The 23,038-nt window shown below is 38.5% G+C and overlaps 1 protein-coding gene across 1 annotated transcript in view; it reads left to right on the forward strand.

Annotated features, from left to right (window-relative positions):
- Positions 1-23,038, forward strand: part of LOC149409774 (delta(24)-sterol reductase-like) — a 45,286-nt gene that overhangs the window by 13,615 nt on the left and 8,633 nt on the right. The window contains exons 2-4 of the mRNA XM_089649092.1: positions 18,836-18,991; positions 21,589-21,813; positions 22,274-22,368. Of these exons, the coding sequence (XP_089505218.1) occupies positions 18,836-18,991; positions 21,589-21,813; positions 22,274-22,368 (476 nt within the window). The remainder of the gene's footprint in view (positions 1-18,835; positions 18,992-21,588; positions 21,814-22,273; positions 22,369-23,038) is intronic.

Raw genomic sequence — 23,038 nt, forward strand, 5'->3', positions numbered from 1 at the left:
GCACCGGTGCCGAAGGGATCAATGACGCTAGTTCCTCAGAGCATCTTCCATTGTAATACCGATAGAACAAGGACAGCATACCTACCTGACGCCTGTGCTCTAAAGATTGCAGTCCGTTTGTTAAGATTAGGGAATCTATCAAACGGACCGCCCGTTTCTGCACAGAGTCAAGGGTTTTTTTCAGGTATTTTGGGGCTCCAGACCAGAGATGGCTGCCAAATTCGACAGTAGGGCGCACTTGCGATTTGTACAGGGTGAGCAGTTGTGTACTATTAAAGTATCTGCGGGCCCTGTATAGTACGCCCAGCTTCTGAGAGGCCAACTTTACTCTGGCTTCGATGGAGCCCCCGTACCTGAGCTGGTCACTTATAGTTACACCAAGCATATCAATGGAAGCCTGTTCGGAAGATTGCTTCCGTTGAAGGAGACTAGATTATCATTTGGATCCCTTTTAGACGTAATCAGACAGGATTGGGTCTTTGAAACAAATGGTGATGAATGATGGCGTCATGATGGCGTCACATGTAATGTTTGACGATGCTGTATTGAGGATCTTTTTGAGGAAAGGAAGGAATATCCACCGTGTATGAACGTTATAACTATCTCTCTGCTGAATGATTCATAAACTTATTTTGATTCTAAGTTAAATGAATTTTTATCAATTATTGATTAGTTATTTTTAGAATAACTAAAAAATATTCCTGGTGTTATTTTGATTACCGTTTCCCGTATTAGATATCTCGGGTATACTTTTCACTGGTAGTTCTGTTAACGGACCTCGTGTCCAAAAAAAGTGTGTTTCTAATTTTCTCTCATGTAATAAATCAAAAACAAAATTGCCCCTGAAATCATAAGATGGCAGGTGACAGGTAAAAACATGCTTTTTTGAAAAACAGCGCCATCTGTTTGACAAAAACGCTTTTTGAAAAACAGCACCATCTGTTGGAAGTAAAAAAACCGCGCTATTATTTCTCTATCTGCATAGACAGACTGAGCCACAGCAATGCGTGGCGGGGTACAGCTAGTAATGTTTATAAATGATACATTTGTCTAATAAAAGTTGTATTTCTTTTTTTCGTTATTAGTGTTTAGATGAAAAAACGTAGTGTGAGCCATTTTTATAACTTTTTAATGTTTGCATTCATAATATTTATTTCTAAAAATAAAATTTTATAGTGTATTCATCACCTTTAAAAAACAGTGTTCAGTTTAAGGATAAATTCAGATATATTTAATTTATTTAAAATAACAAATGGCGCCACTTCTGTTTACAACAATCCTAAATCGTACAGCCACTAAGATAAAACTATCAGATTCCGATTTGACAGCTCGTAGTAGGAACCATGATCAACTCTAGCGTAAATAACAAATTTACAGACATATGAAATGCCAAATATTAGAATCAAAATAGGAATTTGCTAACCTAAGTTAATTGGTAAAATTTTTCAAATTGGTTTACTTTTTTTAGCGCTAGTTAATTTTGAAGAAAGAAACATTTCCAGGTCACAAATAACCCGAGAGTGTTTCAAAAACTCCTACTACCACTATTCTGAAATGTTGCTTGAAATGGCTTTAGATGTGTTTGGTGACCAGATCTGAATAGCAAAATCTTGCCAACCTTCCTCTTCTCCATCTCCTTTCCATTCTGTTCACATTGCACAAGTAACTTTTTCCCACTATAATTTTTTAATAGGAGTTTTTCAAATATTAAGTCAAGTGTTAAAATTACTACTCCACGGATTTGTTTATGTCATAAGTTCAAAGTTTCTTGATAAAAAATACATCTCTTGTAGGTTTAAGAAAGATAAAGAGACTTCAGGATAGTTTGTTGAATATTTAACATTTCGATATTGATAAATAATAATCATTTACTTTCGTTATGCATTTGAGTGGTTGAGATAAATTCCAAATAACTAAATGATGATTTTGTATGAGTTAAAGTTTTGTCTGTAAATGTTGACATTTGACATTACGACATTCCATATAATAGTAATAACTAATGTAAATATAAACTGACATGTCTCGAATAGTTGTCAAAGGGTTCTAATGGATTTAACACAATGTTTGCGGGGGGTTTTTTAATCAATCTACGCCGTAGAGCGGGCATTTTTTATCATGTTCACGCGCAAAATTACATTTCATGTAAAATAGCTATAACTTCTGAACTATTGATCAAATTTAAATAAAATTTTCAGTATTTTACCTTATTTGAAATCTTTCATTATGATCAGGTCACAAATTTTTATATTTTTGGATAAACAATTACGATATTTAAGTTTAAATAAAAAAAAATTGAAAAAACTGCACTTTTGTCGTATTGTCGATTTAGTCATTTTATGCACATTCAAGGTAGTATATATATTTTGTAAAATACACACCACTGAACACTAATATTGTTTGAAAGTATGAAATCGTTGGATACAATTCCCTTTATGTAAAGGTACATCACAGAATTTATATATGTACCGGGTTTCGCTTCGTATTTTGTACCGCGCACACACGACATCGCCTTCGTAGATTCTTATTTTTACCAGGGCCTTCAATCTTTTCCATTATATGTTTTCTCATATCCATCGATAGTCTTCCTGGAGGATAAGATTTTTAAGATTTTTTTCGGATACCAGATGTTGATGGTGTTGGTTCCGGGTCTTGACTATTATCTGACGAAATCTGATCAGCCACCCAGTGTTCTGCGATTTCCTTAAAAAATTGTTTGTATTTTATTTTCCTTTCTTTTACAAAGTTGTACACAACAAATGAGTTGAACAATGCACAATTTATTATATACATCGCTAGACTTTTTGTCCATTTAGTGGTTTTTCGTAAAATAGAATAATACGAAAGATATTGGTCTGCTCGGTCAACGCCTTTCATATATTTATTGTAATCGATTATCATTACCGTAGTAAAACAAATAACTAACAAATATGTAACAAATAACTAACAAATATGTAACAAATAACTTTTCGAGCACAGCACACAAATACTTTGTAAGAAATTTTTAAAGCGGAATGTAGGCGGAAAAGAAAATAAAGAACGTCTTGAACGAAACAATATCGCTTTAACACTGAAGAAATGTAGATTTAAAAAAAAACGAAACATTTATCTTACAGTTATTTTATTTCAAGTGCATGTTTTATGACCACAGTCGGCAGGCCACCTGACCCTAATTCCACGAATTGCCAGGAACCTAGTACACGTCTCACGAGAGCTGACGCATAATTTTTACTTCACAGAGTAACCAACATCATACGTTACTCGTAATATATTGTTACTCTAAGTGTACAACGCATTTTGGCGTCTCCCGCGCTTTACCAATAGTGTACAAATACGAAAAACGCTTTTAAGCGTCTCCCGCTCTCTACCAACAGTACGCAAAAGACGCTTTTAAGCGTCTCCCGCAAACAATGTGTTAAGCATGAATCGACTAAGTGCAAATCGACTTAAGTGTGAATCGACTTATGTATGAACCAACTTGAGTATGAATCAACCAAGTGCGATTCGACTTAAGAGGAAGGTACATGCCAAAAATGTGTATATTCTTGGTATACCTTATATTGTAGGTAATAGGCATTAAAATCGCTTGACAAACGGAGTCTAGAAATGTTCGATTTCAAGCACAAAACTGGTTTTTATTTATTTTGTAAATAATTTTATAAGAAAGCAAAAAGTTAATCAAGTAAAACTGTCACAGATAATCTTAGCTATAATACTGTATTGTTTTAAGGTTGTTTCCTTTATGCGTTCATACATTTCCGTTGAAAAAAAGAATTTTTTAGTAGTTTACATTTATATTTTTTATTGAGTAATTTATTTTTTTATTTGTATTCTACTCAAGCGAAACGATAGAAAAACCTTAAATTTATCTCAAACATATTTTTTGGTATTCATAATATATTTGTTATTTATTTATTCATTTTTGGGAAATCGACAGTTTACATTTAATCAGTTAGTACATAAGTATTATATAGTATAATTAAACCAATTATGGATTTCCTCCTTGTGACTTTAACTGAGACAGCATAATATGGAATAAGTTATTTAAATTTGTGAGAAAGGAATATGAATTAAAAAATTTATACAAAACAAAAGATTATATAAAACGAAAAATTTACAAAACAATACATTTATAGCCATGGAGAGAGGTTGTAGATATAAATCAAATCATAATAGAAATATAAACAATAGAGACATAAAAATTATTCACAAACCATCAGAGAAATATTCTTTTATGGACCTCTTGTATTTGGTAAGTTCGCAACTGAAAATATCAACCTTGGATAATACGCTATTGTAATTATTGCATAGTCTGTTCAGGCAAGAATTCTGCTTAGAGTTCGTTTTGCTTTGATCAACCCTGAACAGGACACAAGAGCGTGTTGAACGCGCAGGTACATTAAATTGTTATAAAGATTGATCAAAATAGTGATATAGCATTAAGCTTCGCCTTAAGTATGAATCGACTCAAGTGCAAATCGACTAATGTGCAAATCTACCTAAGTACGAATCATTAAGCAAATACAAAAAAAAATTCTACGTTTCATAAATTTTAAATTAAATATCGCTCTAGAATACATAAATTATCTTTCCCTATTAAATACTCTCAAAATTCATACGTTAGAAGACAGATGCAAAATAAATAATTTAACTTTCTTATTTAAAATACTAAACTCTAAATTAGATTGTTCCCAACCCCCTGCACCTTATAAACTAACTCTCTCACTAGATGCACAGCACTTACAATGCCTTTCTCATATAAAATAAAATTGGTTGTTTTCAGGTGAAAAAATGTAACAAGCAGTAATTGTTGAATGAAACACTAGTATATATTGAATTATTTCGCGGATAAGAGATAAGCCGCCATAGCTCAGTGGTCAGAGCTGTCGACCGGAAATCGAAAGGACACGGGTTCAAGTCCCGTTGGCGTCATGTATCTTTTATCAGGAGATTTTTCAATGTGGATGAGTGTTTCAGGCTAATAATTATTGCTTGAAAAATAATTGTTACCCTTCGTGCTATGCATAAAAAAATCTTGTCTTAAACATTAAATTAATTTATGTATTCAATACGTCTGTCTCGACTCAGGTTTATCCTAGCGAGACAGACATCGAAAAAAAAGCCTGTAAAAACACTTTATATTGATAATAAAAAATAAAAATAATAATGAAAATAAGATGGAACAATTTTCAAAAATATAATTTATCAAAATAAGTTTTTTTAAATATTTTTATTGTAGTGTATTGGGGTAACAAACAGTTTTACAATTTTATATAAATAATTACATGTTGCATTAACCAGTGAAGTTTCCACATAAAATTCATGTTACATACAGAAGAAAAAAACATAAATTAACATGAAAATAGCTTAATGAAAATAACTGAGATATCTTAGATACCTTACACGGTGACCGGATAAATCATCAGAATGATAATTCATCACATCTTTAAAAAGTTATATAAAGTCATGGAAAGTGATGAAACAAAAACTTTATTAACTGGGTTAAGTAGGTTAGGTAAAAAAAAATTTTTTTCATTGCTTTTAATGACTTTATATCACTTTTTAAAAGTGTGTTGAATAGTCACTGTGTTGAGTTAGCATGGAACCATCTTACACACAGCAGGGGGAGAGGGTACGTAGTTAACAATTTATTTATTTATTATTTATTAACGCCCTATCGGGCTTTTACATAGTAAGTTGACAGTATATGTATATAAGTGTAACATGTACATGGATAAAATAGCTAAATATAATTTACTCATAAGGTAATTAGAAAATAATACGGTAAAGTAAATCAAAGTATGAAGGCAAGACCTTTTTCTAAAGCTAATAAATATTACAAGTTAATAACTAGCAAATAGGTCTAAAATTAGTTGCCTTTTGAAACTCTCAAAGTTATTAACACCAAATATATCGATAAGTTTACAATATTTGTTTGCGCAGTGATGAATTCTTGGGATTGGTGAGTACAAAGAGTAGTTAGTATTGAGGTTATTGTTACATTTAAAAGTGTCTATGCTTCGAGTTTGTCTGGCAGGTACATTCATATAAATTAATTCCAATAATTCAGGGCTGTCAATGAGAGATTTGATAATTTTGAATAAAAATAATATATCAGTTAGAACTCTTCTATCCGATAGTTTGAGAAGTCTGGTTTCGGTACGTAAGTTATTATAATTTATAAATTCGATGGGAATATTCATTTTAAAATTGATGTACCGAAGAAATTTATTTTGTATCTTTTCTAAGGCTTGAGAATGGACTTTGTAGAACGGTGACCATACTGTTGAATTATATTCTATTTTACTTCGTACTAATGAGCAATATAAATGTTTTAAAGTTAACACATTTTTAAACTTTGCCCCCATTCTCAAAATAAAACCGAGCATTCTCATTGCATCGCTAGTAGCTTCATCGATGTGTAAGTTAAACTATAGACTTTCGTGGAATAAGATACCGAGATCTAGAATCTGTGAAACTCGAAGAAGATTAGCGCCATTAATGAAATAAGAAAAATGAAGAGGATTTTTACCTTTGTAAAAACTAATAATCTGGCATTTACTAATATTTAGTTGCAAATCATTTTCTGAACACCAAGCAAATAGTTTATTCAGATTCGACTGCAAAATAGCGCGATCATTATCAATTATTCTGTAGATCTTCAAATCATCGGCAAATAACAGAACTTTGACTTTGCTAAAAATATTTACTATGTCATTGATGAACAAACAAAATAATATTGGGCTCAGATGAGATCCCTGCGGTACTCCACTTGATGCCGCAAATTTGTAAGAAGTGAATGAATCAACCTTTACCGCTAAGTACCTTCCCAACAGATAACTCTTAAACCATTCAAACATGATGATTTAATTTTCTCCAATACGCATTTAGTAAACTGAACCAAGGACAAAATGAAGGACCAATGGAAAATATTGTATTGTTGTAATGACAAAAATATAAATTTAACCATCTGACGTGTACCCGGTGTTGCTGGGGGTTATCCTTAGGCGATAAGTTACATTTACAAGATCCAAAGATACATTTCTATTCCCTTATCACATTAATAAAAATATATTAACACGCAAAAACGAGATTCGTGACCTTGGGGTGATCTTCGAAGCAAATCTCTCTTTCAAATCCCACATATATGACATTGTCTCCCGCGCCAACAAAATGCTTGGATTTGTTCTTCGTAATGCGAGATCATTTACTAATGGAATTGCAATACGGAGAACATACGAAGCACTTGTCCGCAGCATCCTGGAATACAGCTCCATTATTTGGGCCCCTTCTGAACAAAACCATATCTTAGAAATAGAAAAAGTACAAAAAAGGTTTATGCGTTACCTTTATATGAGGGAATATACATATTATCCATTCCTGTTTCCATCCTTGTTCTTAACAGGAATGCTCGATTTCAATACATTAGAAGCCCGCAGAAAAATATTTTTAGGCAAACACTTTTTTAAGTTAATCTCTGGTACAATACACAATCCGCCTATGTTGAAAGAGGTTAACTTTTATGTCCCTAACAATTATACTCGAGGGAGATCCCATGCACTCTTATATGCTTCGAAAGCGAGGACTTCTGCCTATCAGAACGCGCCAATAAACAGAGCGACTCAACTGCTTAACGATTCTGCATTAGCCATCGACATTTTCAATGTCACCTACAGACAATTCAGTAACTATCTTATAACACATGTGACAAAATAATAAAACTGCCTGTGTAAACCTTTTAATATGTAATCTTCTCCATGATATATTGGTGTATAACCGTTTCATGGAGAACATGAAAAAAAAAAAAAAAATAAACATATACCGTCTCGAACTTTTCTGTAGGCTTTTTCAAGATATACAATTCCATAGTACATTATTTTGATGTATCTCGTAAGGTTTAGCCAGCATTAGCAATGTAGTGCCCGAAAATTAAATTTTTTGACTTGATTATAAAACATTGATTTTTCTCTACTTTCTATAAATATAATATGCATGTATTTTATATGTAAACCTTCCGGAAGAGATTCTCTAAATGATAGAGAAAACCCTATCAAAATCCATTGTGTAGTTTAGAAGAACTAAGCACACAAACAGACAGACGCGGATAGCGACTTTATTTTATACTATTTAGAGATTGCAAAATTAGACTTTAATATGATATTGTTATTATTATTGTTGCCACATGATTTATTTGCTCTTGAAATTCACAGATGTTAATGATTGACGTATATGATATATAAATGTATAACGATTAGTAGCCTAAATATTTACCTATTGATCAGATAAGTAAATACCTGCGTAAAAGATAAGTAACATCCATTGACTAAGTATTATCTAGGCAGGGCGTTTGATGCCTAAAATTAACACCTAAAACATATTAGTTCAAGAAAACATTTATCAAAAAGAATGTTCATTATCTCGCAGTGGAACGATCGGAAGAAGCTTTGAATTTTACCTTCTTGTTGGTCTGCACGGAGCAAGTTTGTCTTCCAGCACGCTCAATAGACTAGTTGTAAAGATCATTTTATTTAAACGAATTTGAGGTTGTTTAAATACTTTAGGTAAGTTTAAAAATTTATAATATACCTTATGGGTAGATTCTAGGCGTCGTATTGATTAAACCAGAGGTTCCCAAACTTTTTTTCCCCGTAGACCACTTGCCAAAATTTTTTTTTTCCGTAGATCCCCTGCACCCATTAAAGTCCCATGTTATAATCATTTATATATTTAGTAAAAATATTCCCTTCCCTTGCCTACCCAACAACCGGGTGGCAGTAAAGTTCCTCTGTCTTTACATTGTGCAAACAGCCAAATGAAAATGAAGCAGGATAAGCAACGGGAATTTCTTTCTGTAGCTAGCCCTACAGACTAGCGTAGGGAGTGTGGCGAACCCATCGCTCAGGGAGTGGAAACACGACCTGCAATAGCCATCCCAAGCTAAGGTGTGAGATACCGTGCTCAGGGCTGAATGACACTGGGGAACAGTGTCACGAACGGTTCCTCCGAGACACAAGGTCGCATCTCGGAGTATACAGACCTTACCCCAGCATTCGGGGCTCTGCTGGGGTGGACCTTTTATTTCCCTAGATACTCGTGGGACCAAATATGGACTGTAAAAACAAAAACCAAAACAACACTGACGAGGGACCTTTAAGGAACCTAGGGGGAGTGGAAGGAGGAGTTGAGGCCGCCTCGGTGGACTCATCCCTCTTGGGGCCTTTGAGGAACCAAGAGGAAGTGGAGAGGAGAGATGGGACCACCCTGGTGGACTCTTCCCTTGAGGGGCCCTCTGGGAACCATAAAGAAGGACCTCCGACGGACGCAACACGGCGGGATCCCCCAGGGGATCCAGACGTGGAAATGCAGGGACCATCAGGGGACCTGGAAAATAACTTCTTTAAGAACCCCCGACTCCAACTGGGGCCCTCGGGGAACCAGCGGAGAGGGGGGGACTTAAAGAAGAGACTCACTCCAACAACCACCGCTGAGGAAGACAAGGTAAAGTCCCTGTCAGACGATGTGAAAAAAATTCACATCAGTGGGAAGAAACTCAGTGGGGCTGCGAGGAGAAAACTCAAAAGAGAGAAGCAGGGGCGGCAGGAAGGAAACCGGGAACAACCAGGGACTGTAAAAGTCCGCTGGGGACAACCAGGGACCTCGAAGGCCGGAACCAGGCAAGGCAAACCAGGGACAGACCGGAAGCTAACGGGGACCGCAGAAGGTAACCGGGAGCAACCTGGAACGCCCGGGGAAAAGAAGGCTGGGAAGAGGAGAAGAACCTCACCAGAACCTAAACCCTTGGGGCTTTCACCGGGAAATTCCAGGAAAAAGCCCCGAGGAATTCTCACCTCTGCTACCTATGCGGAAGCCGCTGGAAATAAAATTCGAGTGGCTGTAGTACATAGGAACAGAGAGGAAGAATTTACAAAAGAGCAGGAGGCCCTCGTGAGTGAGGCGGCCGCGGATCTGATTTTGAGCATCCCAAAGGGGCAGTTCAAACCCAGATTCGACGAATGCTTCACTCAGAGGGGCGTCCTGAAAATGACCTGCTCCGACAAGGAGTCAGAGACATGGCTGAGGGAGATGGTGCCGACCATACGGAAATGGCAGGGCTGCGACCTGGAGGTGGTGGGGTTGCAGGAACTGCCAAAGTACGTAAAGGTTATGGCAGTAATCCCCGAAAATGGAGCAGTAAGCACCGAGAGGTTGCTACAACTGCTGGAGAACCAGACTCCCCGGCTACACACAAAAAAATGGATCGTCCACGACTCGATCAGGGATAAGAACATGTATCGCCTGATCATGAGTGTGGACGAGGAAAGTGTGAAGGTGCTGAGGGAGATGGGGATGACGGCGCATGTCGGGATAAGGAAGGCCACTTTCACGGTGCGCTCTCCTAACACCGAGGAGCGTAAATAGGAGGAATGACTTAAGGATTAGGCAGTAATGGCTAAAAACTTACAGTTCATTCAAATAAACTTGCACCGCAGTCCGGCAGCGACTGCAGTGCTTAGCAGTAGAGTCACTCGGGACAGTGTGGACGTCGCGCTGATCCAAGAACCCTGGACTTATAGGGGGAAGGTCAGAGGACTAAACATGAACCAAGGTCTAATCTATTATAACGAGTCGGGGGACAGACCCAGGGCCTGTATTCTCATCAGAGGGATACCTGGCACACTGCTACCCGAACACTGCAGTAGGGACTTAGTGGCTGTGAAGCTACAGGTCACGCTGGACCAAAGAAGCAGGGAAGTAGTTGTGGCATCAGCATACATGCCCTATGACTCTGTGGAACCACCACCCTCAAGGGAAATAACGAGACTCGTCCAAGACTGCAGGGAGAAGGGTAGAGAACTGATACTCGGAGCAGATGCTAACTCGCACCACACTGTGTGGGGGAGTACGGACATCAACAAACGAGGACAGGACCTCCTGGAATACCTGATGACAGTGAACCTTGAGATTCTTAATAGAGGTAGGGAACCCACCTTCGTTATAAGTAACAGACAGGAGGTGATAGACCTGACCCTAGGAACATTAAGAGTCTCAGGATGGAGAGTATCGGACGAACCATCCCTGTCGGACCACCGACACATAGAATTTAAACTAGAGGGAGAAACAAGCAAAACGGGGACCGATACATATAGGAACCCAAAAGCAACTGACTGGACTAGATACTCGGAGGAACTAAATATAGGAATGACAAGATTCCCAGCTAAATACGGATGCCCCGAAGAAATTGAGGACGCAGTAGAAGTACTGAGGGACTCAATGATAAGGGCATACGAAAATAGCTGCCCTCTGAAGACAAGTACCAGGGACAAAACACCGTGGTGGAGCAGAATACTGCAGGAGCTACGGAAAATAGTAAGGCAAGCTTTCAACAAGGCCAAAAAGTCAGGAAACTGGGATGCCCACAAGCAATACCAGAAAGAGTACAAGGTGGCAATCCAGAAAGCCAAAACATGCTCCTGGGAGAAATACTGTGGGGAGGTGGAAACCATCCCACAGACTGCAAGAATCCAAAAAATTCTTGCAAAAGACCCAGGGGCAGCAAAAGGCCCATTCAAAAAAGCTGATGGAGGATATACCAACAGTTGGGAGGAGGAGTTGGAGGTACTGCTGGGGAAACATTTTCCCGGCTACAAAAAGTTAGAAGCAGATGATACCGGTCCACCACCAGCCCGAGTTACACGGGAAGGTAAGGACTGGGACACTGCGGCTAAAATAGTTACTCCCTCCAGAGTTAAATGGGCAATCAGAGGGTTTGACCCTTTTAAAAGCGCAGGAGAGGATGGAATCTTTCCGGCACTTCTACAGAGGGGCCTAGATACAATCCTACTTCCGGTGACGAAGATCCTGAGGGCATGCTGTGCCCTCGGATACATCCCCATACCATGGCGGAAGACAAGGGTAGTGTTCATACCCAAACCGGGGAGAGCTGACTACGACCAACCAGGTGCATTCCGCCCAATTAGCCTCACCTCATTTCTTCTGAAGACAATGGAGAGGCTAATGGACAGGTACATAAGGGACGGGGCATTGAAAGAGAAGCCCCTCCACGAGTTACAGTTTGCTTACCAAGCAGGTAAGTCAGTCGACGCGGCACTGCACAGGTTGGTGTACAAACTGGAGCAGGCACAAGCGACTGGGGAACTGGCGGTAGGGCTATTCCTGGATATAGAGGGAGCATTTAACTGCACCACTATTAAATCCATTGATGAAGCGGCAGAAAGACATGGACTCGACAAAACCACCAGAAGGTGGCTGAGGAACATGCTCTCAGGCCGGATACTTACGGTGACAAGGGGTGAGGTAAGCATCAAAGTGCTGGTGACACGAGGGTGTCCACAGGGAGGGGTCTTATCACCCTTGCTGTGGAGCCTGGTGGTGGACAACCTCATCCGGAAACTCAACAACAGGGGCCTATATACGCAAGGGTATGCGGATGACATTGCAACCATAATAAGGTGTTGGGATGCAGACACAACCCGAGGCCTTATACAGTCAACACTGGCAACAGTGGAAGAATGGTGTGAAGAAACAGGACTGTCAGTCAACCCAGACAAGACAGAACTAGTAATCTTTACGCGTAAAAGGAAACTAGAAGGATGGAGCAATCCAACCTTCTATGGAAAGGAATTAGAACCCTCTGACACGGTTAAGTACCTCGGAGTCATCATAGATGCCAAACTGAGCTGGAAAAACCAGGTGGAAACTGTAGGCAGAAAGGCCTGTGCTCTGATGTGGGCAACTAGGCGAATCTGCGGCAGAACGTGGGGTCTCAAACCTAAAATGATGCAATGGCTTTACACAGCCGTTGTAAAACCAAGGATCATGCACGCAGCCCTGGTCTGGTGGAGGAGAACAACACTGAAAACAGTGATGGTCACACTCAATCACATACAGGGACTTGCATGCAGAAGCATCACAGGAGCCATGAGAACCACTCCAATACTAGCCATGGGAGTGCTGCTGAACCTACCCCCACTAAACATAGAAATAGAGGGGGCGGCGATGGCGGCAGCCTACAGGTTACATTGCAATGGCCAATGGAGAGGAGAGTTGCCCAGAAACAGTCACACGGAGATAGGAATAAGACTGAGGGCAATTAGTCCGACGGCTGGGATGAAGCAGGACGGCAAACAAGCCGAATACTTCTTCGGACAGCTGTTTAAAGTGACGTACCCCACAAGGGAGGAATGGGACACGGTCCCAGGTCCAAACTCCAAACAGGAACTAATCTGGTTCACAGACGGGTCCAAGATGGAGGAAGGAACAGGGGCCGGGGTCTGTCTACAGGGATCTAAGAGGGAACTCAGTATACCTCTAGGAATGCACTGCACTGTGTTTCAAGCTGAGATGAAAGCCATCTTAGTCTGCGCACATGAGAATATGAGTATCGGGTACAGAAATAAGAACATAAACATATGTTCTGATAGCCAGGCGGCCTTAATGGCACTGGAAAGTAACCGATGCGACTCCAGACTGGTGATGGAATGCAGGACTATCCTAATAGAACTGGCGACCATCAATAAAGTAACCCTGCTCTGGGTACCAGGACATAAAGGTATTGAGGGCAACGAGCGGGCTGACGAACTAGCAAGGAAAGGGGCGAAAGCACCACTTGTGGGATCTGAGCCGGCCGTAGGAGTAGCAGCTTGCCACACCAAACTACATACAGTAAAACTCGCTTAAGAAGTTCCCACTTAAGAAGTTCCCACTTAAGAAGTTTTCACGCTTAAGAAGTTTTGATTTTTGGTCCCTTGAAAATTCCATACAAAAAACACGATTTTTTCCCACATAAGAAGTTTTAGAGCTAAAACTGCTTCCCGCTTAAGAGGTTTTCGAAATCCGGCGGTAAAATCAACACAAACGAAATATTGTGTCTCAAAATATCTAAAATGAACCTTTTTCCAAGTCATAAATTGAAAGACGTTGACTGAAACCCATACCTAGTACCTGAGACCATAAAACCTTTTGTCGGCCGCCAGGCCGTAAGCTGTAACCTGCCGTAACCAATAAATAAACCAAATACCCCGTCTCCTAATCCCCTAACTAGGTAAAATAGCAATGGAATGAATAAACAATGCGGAATTATGTAACAAATATGCAAGCGTCTTTAAGGCCGAAATAACATGAAAGATTATATTAAACTCAACCTTAATGACAACGTGGGCTAAATCTACATTTGCATACATTTGACGCCTCCTTCAATAATCTTCCCTTTGATAATGAACATAGAGATGTTTCGTAATATTATTGTATAAATTTTTTATTCCATCGAATTTGTAAAACACGAAAAACTTTTGATAATCTATCGGATCACGGTTAATACGGAATATTTCACCTTTAAATACATAACAACATGATTATATGGCGGGGGAGATGGTAAAATATGCATTATAATTACGTTTTTTTCATTCAAACATCAAAAATTTCCGTGCATCATGTTTCATCTGACATTTGTCGTAAATTAAGTTTGAAGGTTAGGAAATACATATGCATAAATTTAAAATGTAGATTGAAACGCATGATAACTAGAAGATGTATATATATATATATTTTTTTGACCACTTGGATCATATGAGCTTGTTTTCACGACAATTTAACGTAGGTAGACATAGGAATGACGTATGCCCCGGACTCGAGTTATTAAATGGCTAAAATTGAATCCCACTTAATAAGTTTTCCCACTTAAGAAGTTTTTTTCCTCCGGTCCCTTGGAAAACTTCTTAAGAGAGTTTCACTGTATCAAGAGGTGGGTCAAATCCCAACACTGGAAGGAATGGAAGAAGGCACCCGGAATGAGGCAATCTAAAGTACTCATAAACGGACCAGACCCTAACCGAACCAGGCAACTACTCGATATGGACAGAAACCCACTGAGGGAACTGGTAGGACTATTAACGGGACACTGCCATCTCAGGAGACACATGCAACTGTTGGGAGTGGAAAACACCAACATCTGTAGGAAATGTGAAGAGGAGGAAGAGACTCCAATTCACCTATGGTGCCAATGCCCCGCTCTGCTGGGAATAAGGCTCAGATACCTGGGAAGACACAGTGTGGAACCAGAAGACATCGCCACATATCCAATGACAGCCCTGGTGAACTTCATAAAAGGGACCGGGTTACTGGCAAGGGAATGAGGTAAAATGGGAGATAGTACAATGGGCCTATGGCCTAAGTGCTCGCGGGGAACGTAAGTAAACCGCCTCCGACTATAAAAAAAAAAAAAAAAAAAAATAGCCCTACAGAACTGCCCCTTAAGTTCTTTGTCAGTGCTTATTCCGGTCAGTTCTTCTTGTCACATGATATCCGACTCTTCAAAGTTGCATTTCCATAGTCAAAATGTCCTCAAACTTAGTTTTGAAGTCTGTGTGAAGTGCATTTAAATGTTGAACGTCATTATTACCCTGGACGTTTTTCAAAAACAAGTTGGGGAACTAGGAAAATTCGCGGCTTCCAATGTGCAATGTTTTGCTTGAATATATTAATTCCAATGAGAAAAAGAACGTAGACTCTATTTATATACCTCAATTAACAACTTTACGAAATATAAAAATACAAATATCAAATAAGTAATTTCTCAGTCTATTTTATATTTGTGTTAGGTCTATTGTGTCATTTACGGAACTCCTAAATGTTGACTTGAGGTAAATGGGGGTCCGCTCGTTTGTACCCCCATTTGAATCTCGTGGACCCCCAAATTTTTTTCTCGCTGACATAGACCGCCAGCATGCTGATATCGACCCCTGGGGGTCCATATAGACCACTTTAGGAACCTCTGGATTAAACCTTCAGGCTAATTTGTTCGCTTTTGGGATCGATACGGTCTCACAGAAATCGTTGTAACTTCTGGTTTGGTGAGAAATATGATCTAAATGGTGTTAGAAAAAGAAAACACCACGCTTTATATTCAAACATAGAGGTTAACCACAGAAGAATTAAAATGTGCACTTTTATGAAACCAAACGGTACCTTTATGTCACCTTTTTAAAACAGTTTTTAGTTTTCAAACACATTTAGAAATATTCCATTTATTTGGATTTTATTGCAAAGCAGAAATAACTCGACCGTCTGACAGAATATGACCGAGGCCTGTGGTGTTAAACTAACAATTGATTGAATTGAACTACAACACTCAACAAATTACGACAACACTTTTGTCACAAAATGAACGATATTAGCTGTTTTCGCTTAAGTTTTTAGAAGCTTGTACCACAAGTTTACCCATTTGAGTTGAAATTATATATGAGAGGCCTAATCTATTGTTATTATATATCGATGGCAACACCACATGTTTTTTTATCGCATGATGAAATAATTGTAAGTATCTATTTGCATTATAAAGGGATTTGATAAAAATTATGATTTATGATCACTGTCAATATTTGACATTGTAAGGATTATCAATGGAATATCTCTAAATCAATAAATAATAATCTTATCAAGCAATCTTAATAATGTTAAGAATGTAGTTTTCGGTACCTACTTCTCGATCTGTCCCGTCCTGCTTCTATTCACTTCTTCCTCGGTCTGTCTCTTGTTCGTTTTTTTTCTAATGTTAGTTTCATACACAGGAGTCCCAGAGGAAAATAATTCCTATTATCGAAGAAAGAAAACACTTTGTATCTTGACATTATGTACATAAATGAAGAAAAAAAAATTACTTCGTTTTAAACCAATTTATTGAGTTGTATAGGTCGACCGGTTTCGGTTACATGCAATCTTCTTGAGGACAATGGAAATATAAACTGATAAGTTCCTCTTACGGGCTAAGTCATCTTTGGGGATGCTGTGTGAAAGGTCTTTTTAGGGAAACTTTCTGGGAATTATTTTTTTTTGACTGTCTTATCAAAATTGGAATTATAATATTTTGATGAGTTTTCACGGGTCTACGCTAAGTGTTTTATAAATAAAATAAACATCAAAATGTGAACCTCTCGACAGGAACAAAATACTAGGAGCACAGAAATATGTTAGGTATATCCATTTGGTTTTTGTTGTAAACATTTTTTGTTCAGTGACAGTGGTTGTTAAAAATCACACAATAATGAAACCATTTAAATGTTAAAAAATATGATTTAAAATAAAACAATAACTTAGTAAACACCACTTTTATTTTTTATACTTAATGCCGCGACCCGGCTGTAGCGAAACCCGATTGGCATTAAGTGTTAAAAATGGTCTTTACTAATTACTGTGTTATTTTAAATTATAATGTCACTTCACAAAGTATCAGCTTCATATGAAAAAATATTAAAAAAATATGTACATTTATTTATTTATCTACATTTCCTGTGATTTTTACAGGTCTGTGCTAGTAATCTACTAAAAGCCACGTTCTTGTGTAATGGTTAACTAATATTCATGTAAATATTTACATGAATTCTCATTGAAAGAATCACAAATACCAACTTATGCCGGATATTATTTTGTGAATAGGCCTTTATTTGAGTATGTTATATGTTGATTATTATTAAATTATATACATTCGGAACACTAGTGTTTAGATTATTATGAAATGATATACATTCGGCACTTGTTTTTCGATTTTTATGAAATGGTATACATTCAGCTTTTGTGTTATATTATTATGAAATGATATACATTCGGCACTTGTTTTTCGATTTTTATGAAATGGTATACATTCAGCATTTGTGCTATATTATTATGAAATGATATACATTCGGCATTTGTTTTTTTTTTGCCCAACATAAATGTGATTTGTCATTACATTAAATTAATACAAAAGCTAGTATAATTTCCAAAACTCGTTATAATATCTTACATGAATATACATTAAATAATATTAAATTAATATTTGTGTCACAAATTCGTGACTTGGGTGTAATGTTCGATGAAAACTTGTCATTCATTGCACACATCAACTATATTACTAATAAGGCTTTAAAGATGCTTGGCTTCCTTTGCAGAACTTTAACTGATTTTAAGTTCATAGATTGTATGAGAACCCTCTATATTTCATTAGTCAGAAGTCAATTGGAGTATAATTCACCTATTTGGTCCCCTTTATATAAAGTTCACTCCAATAAGCTCAGAATTCCTATTGATTACATTAATTATGTCAGTTTGATGAATCAATTGCATCTAATAACACTGTCTGACAGGAGAATTATTTCAGACCTGGTTGTGAGTCATTAACAACTTAATTGATAGTTCTGCCATCGTTGCCACTATTAAATTCCATGTGCCGACTAGGAATACAAGACAAAATATAACATTCTTCTGCAATACATACACGACCAACTATCAGACACACTCACTGACCAATAGGATGCATGATCTGGGCAACATGTATAGGCAACAACTTATTCATTTAGAACAATACTTAGTACATTTGCGGCACGTTCCAGAGTGGAAGATACTCTCAGTATCGCCCTGGCGTAAGGGACCACCATTCAGAATTGAAAAGTTGCTAGAATTGGCTCTGGCCAGGTTCTTCCCAACCTTTCTATTCCGCTCCCCACTACCTTCAGCCTCATAACATACCTCAATTGTGGATGCCATAGTCTCACTGGCTCCAGACGGTTGGGAGCAGTTGGGACTCTTGTGTGGTATTCAAATTAAAAAAAAAAAAAAAATTCCCGCAATATTTCCTGTTTAGGGAATATTCGCCATAAACAAATTCCCATGAATTTTCCCATCACTAATTGTCGCTCTGTCTGATTGGTGAAAGCAAACGCATGTTTGTATATTAATTCGGGTAGGCCTCCACTCCAATCAATCAATCCTGAGAAAATGGTAATATCTCTCATTGTTTAAATTTTATCATAATGTATTGAATAACCATTGATGGCATTATTTGCAGGTGCAAGCATGGCGGCAAAGCGGCATGAAGACGCCCATGTGCACGGGACGGCCGGGCTGGCAGACCATGAGTTTTCGCAGGCCCCTCTACAAAGCCACCCACCACAAGATCTACATCAACCTGGTAGACGTCCTTGACGTGGACATCAAGAACATGGTAACTATTATTCATTTTCATTCCTCTTCATTGTAGTAACAACCAGTGGCGGCTAGCTCTAAGGACGAGAGGAACAACGCACTCCCTGAATTTTGGCAACTCTAAAAATTCCCAAACGCTGAAGAACCTACGTAACCCGACATGCTTCATCACAATACGAAACTCGATTAGTTTATAATATAGTGCATAAAGGTATCTATATATACAGGGTTTTCCAATAAGAGGTGTTATTTTGAATAGCCCGCTATTTCGGTAGATGTTACTTTTGAAGCTGTCATTTTTGAACATTTGACAAGTAAAAACTACGCCATTAATAAAAATGAAACGATACACGCTTCAACAACACATTGAAATTATTAAAATTCACTTGAGTGAATCAAATGCAAAACATCTTGAGTAATGAGGCCCATTTCCACCTCGGTGGCTTCGTTAACAAGCAAAATTGTCACATCTGGGGCTCGGAAAACCCAAGAGTTATTGTTGAAAAGCTTCTCTATCCTCAATGTGTGACTGTTTGGTGCGGTTTATGGTCCGGCGGAGTTATTGGACTTTATTTTTACGAAAATGAGGCTGGAGCAACAGTTGCGGTGAATAGATTGTGCTATCGGAAGATGATTAATGGTTTTTTATGGCCGGAATTGGATGGTATTGATCTGGACAACGTTTACTTTCAACAAGACGGCGCTACGTGCCACACAAGCAACGAAACCATTGATCTTTTACGATTGAATATCAAAATAACACCTCTTATTGGAAAACGCTGTATATATTCGTGCATAGCAAATACAGAGCGACTTATACCCATGTTTAGAGCAGTAGTTCGTTTTGCATATCACTCACAGAATTTTACGAAAATGTTCTGCATATTCTGTGAAAAGTCGAAAGCGTAGGTACATAATATTGCTTTGCGAATTTTACCTTAACGCGATCGGCGCTCGGACTTTTACCACCATGTCAGAAGGAACGGTTTGTTTAGTGGCATGATAAACGGGAACGCTTTTGTGTGATATTGTTGGTGACATTGGGTCTCCAATTTAACATCTACTTTTTTTCAAGCAATGTTAATACAGGATGCAGCAAAACAGACAGTGCAATTTTGAAGTGCCGGTATATCCCATTTTGTGGGGGTAGGGTCGTGCCCTTTTCAGTTGTTACCATGGTTTGGTCCGGACAATACCGGGGCTTCGCTGTCCGCACGTTTCTTGAAAATGGCTGTCCTTTCGTCGCCACCCAGTGAGCCTTCCTGCTGCAATTTGCAACATCTTCCTGTGGGACTAGCTGAAGGAAAATGTTTTTAAACATCAGCCTCACACCTTGGAAGAACTCAAGGATCGAATTTGGGAGGAAATCGCTGCTATACCTGTTGATATGAGCTAAAATGCGGCAAAAAACTTCAGAAATCGCCTTCATCAATGGATCGCTGCTGGGGGCATCATCTTTCTGATGTCATCTTCAGGTGTTGATGCATAAAAAGGCATGATGTATAGAATAAAATAAAATAAACCCCTTCTCTGTAAGTTGTGCTGTTTTAATAGCCGCACCCTGTAGTACTTATTTATAAATAGGTATATACCTAATATTCAATTTATTGTCTGACATGGTGAACTCCCAGATATTTTGAGTTTAGCCACTGGTAACAACCCTTGGAGAGTCTCTGTTGCTTATGAGAAACGCCACCACTTCCTAACTTCTTTCCCTTGCTCGTACCTGCTGTTTCCTTTCATTGTTTTTTTTACATGCTACATCAGTTTTCTTCGGCTCTATCAAACTAGGCACATGCCCATATTATGATAGTCTTTATGCTCCAGATTGCGGTGTTTATTACAGTTCTATAAAGCTATACCGACCCGCTGGAATCATCCACATGAGAACTGTAAACTAAAATGGTGCCATCTCGGCGCGACAAATAAATATGTTGTGCCTTCGAGTATTTCCGCCTCGCATTGGTGAGTTTTCAATACGATGGTCAACATCCACACTCTGCGCGTATAGTCTTATGTCTATCTCGACACAGGTTTACCCTAGTGAGACAGGCATCGAAAAACCACTTGTAAAAAACTTTATATAGATAAATAAATAAATAAATAAATAAATAGATAATTGGTGTTCCCAGGCGACATTTCTTGGTGAGCGATATGGAATCAGCTCGCACCACGTGACTTATGACACGTGCTACAAAGAACGAAAATTCGAGCTGGTTGAATTTAACATTTCACATTTATTGCTGTTGTTTACTTTGATTTTTTGTGGAATTTTTACTGGTTGGTAATTATAGTTTTTAATTGATCAAAATTTAGAGATTGCGTAGCTCCAACGCTCCATAGTGCTGACCGGCAGTGCTCCTTCCTTTCTTTAATAAGACCAACAAGATAAGTGTGGAGATAATGTTAAAAAAAGGTGCACACATGAATGTTTCATGTTCAAAGAAGTTGTATGAAAGTAATAAGAGATTGTGTGACCAAACCAGAATTGTGCGTTTGACCATGTCTCCTGTTTCCGCAATGAGTTATTTAACTACCCAGGAGTCTTATCTTTCCTTCTGCTCACAGTGGTAGTCCTATATAGCAATTGTTATTCATTGTTTGTGAATTCCCCAGACCGTACGCGTGGAGCCCCTGGTGACCATGGGCCAGCTGAGCAGCACCCTGCTGCCTATGGGCCTGTCGCTGGCCGTGACGCCCGAGCTGGACGACTTGACCGTGGGCGGGCTCGTCATGGGCACAGGCGTGGAGTCCTCCTCGCACGTCCACGGCCTCTTCCAACACACATGCGTGTCTTACGAGCTTGTGCTGGCGGACGGACAGGTGCTCGTCTGCACCAAGGTAAGCTAGCTTCTTATTCATAACCTTGGTTCTGCTTAGAACTCTGTTGGAACCTCTCTTTGATAAATAGTAGCTGGAAACTTGAGTGGCAATTTGCCCGACTCATCTCATAACTTTCCCTACTGAGAGACACCCTGGGTTTTCACATAAGGAGCCCCCCACAGCCCTTTGTGCCCACATGATGCATAGGTGGGGCCTCAAAGAGTCGGCTTGGTATGAATGCGATGCGGTACATACCACCGAACATGTGGTCGTTGAATACCCTCTCCATTCACTCCCCAAAGAAATTGATGAGGTCCACAGAGCGATTCCTGACTGGCTAGCATACCTAGATGTTTGTCTCTGACCCCCGCTATTACAAAGAAGAAGATAAATTAATACAAAAATGTGGTACAAAAAAATTCTACATTAATTAATGCTTGAAGCTCCATTGTAATCTCTCTTATTTATTTCATTTCAGGATAGTGATCCGGAGCTCTTCTACTCCGTACCCTGGTCACATGGAACTCTTGGATTCTTGACTGCTGTGGAGATCAAAATTATTCCAGCCAAAAGGTAGATAATAGTTTTCTTATAAAGAAGATCCTACTCCACTAACTTTTGATAAAAAAATGGTTTGAAAAATTTGTTTGAAGCATCGCCATTCTAGGTGGGAAAAGCCAAGGCAAATAATATTGAAATAAGTGTTGAATAAAATACTTATATAATATTATTAAAAAAAATTGTTCATTTATAATGATGCTTTTTCAAACTCTAACGGCCGTTGTTCCCAACTTTTCAATGGATCAATCTGAGGCTCCGATCAGCGAAGTGGTTTGTTTAGTAACCCTCGATTCGCCTGTTTCCAAACATCTTTTATCGATGATTATCTTGAGTAGCCCTGCCCACTTTCACAGACAATAAAATGACATCAAAGTGAAAACTTTAATATCTAAATTAATATTAATGAGTTGACACTTTTTATAACAATTTTTTTTACTGAGCCAGATGTATCCAGTTGTTTGATTCCTCTAGCTTGATCAGAGAATTGCATTGGGGAGAGCGTAGTTGTGCATTTCAGGAGTGTTGAGCCAACATTTAGGCTCAACGGTTTTAAAATTTTCTTCTCCTCCCAACCTTCTGAAGCCAGTGAGACTATGGCATCCCCAATCGGGGTATGTTGCGAGGCTGATGATAGTAGAGAGGGGAAAGAGACGGAGAAGAGGAAGGTGGGGAAGTACCTGGC

Source organism: Hesperophylax consimilis, chromosome 29 (assembly GCF_061612785.1).
Source record: "Hesperophylax consimilis isolate HC1 chromosome 29, BYU_Hcon_1.0, whole genome shotgun sequence".
Taxonomy (NCBI): Eukaryota; Metazoa; Arthropoda; class Insecta; order Trichoptera; family Limnephilidae; genus Hesperophylax; species Hesperophylax consimilis.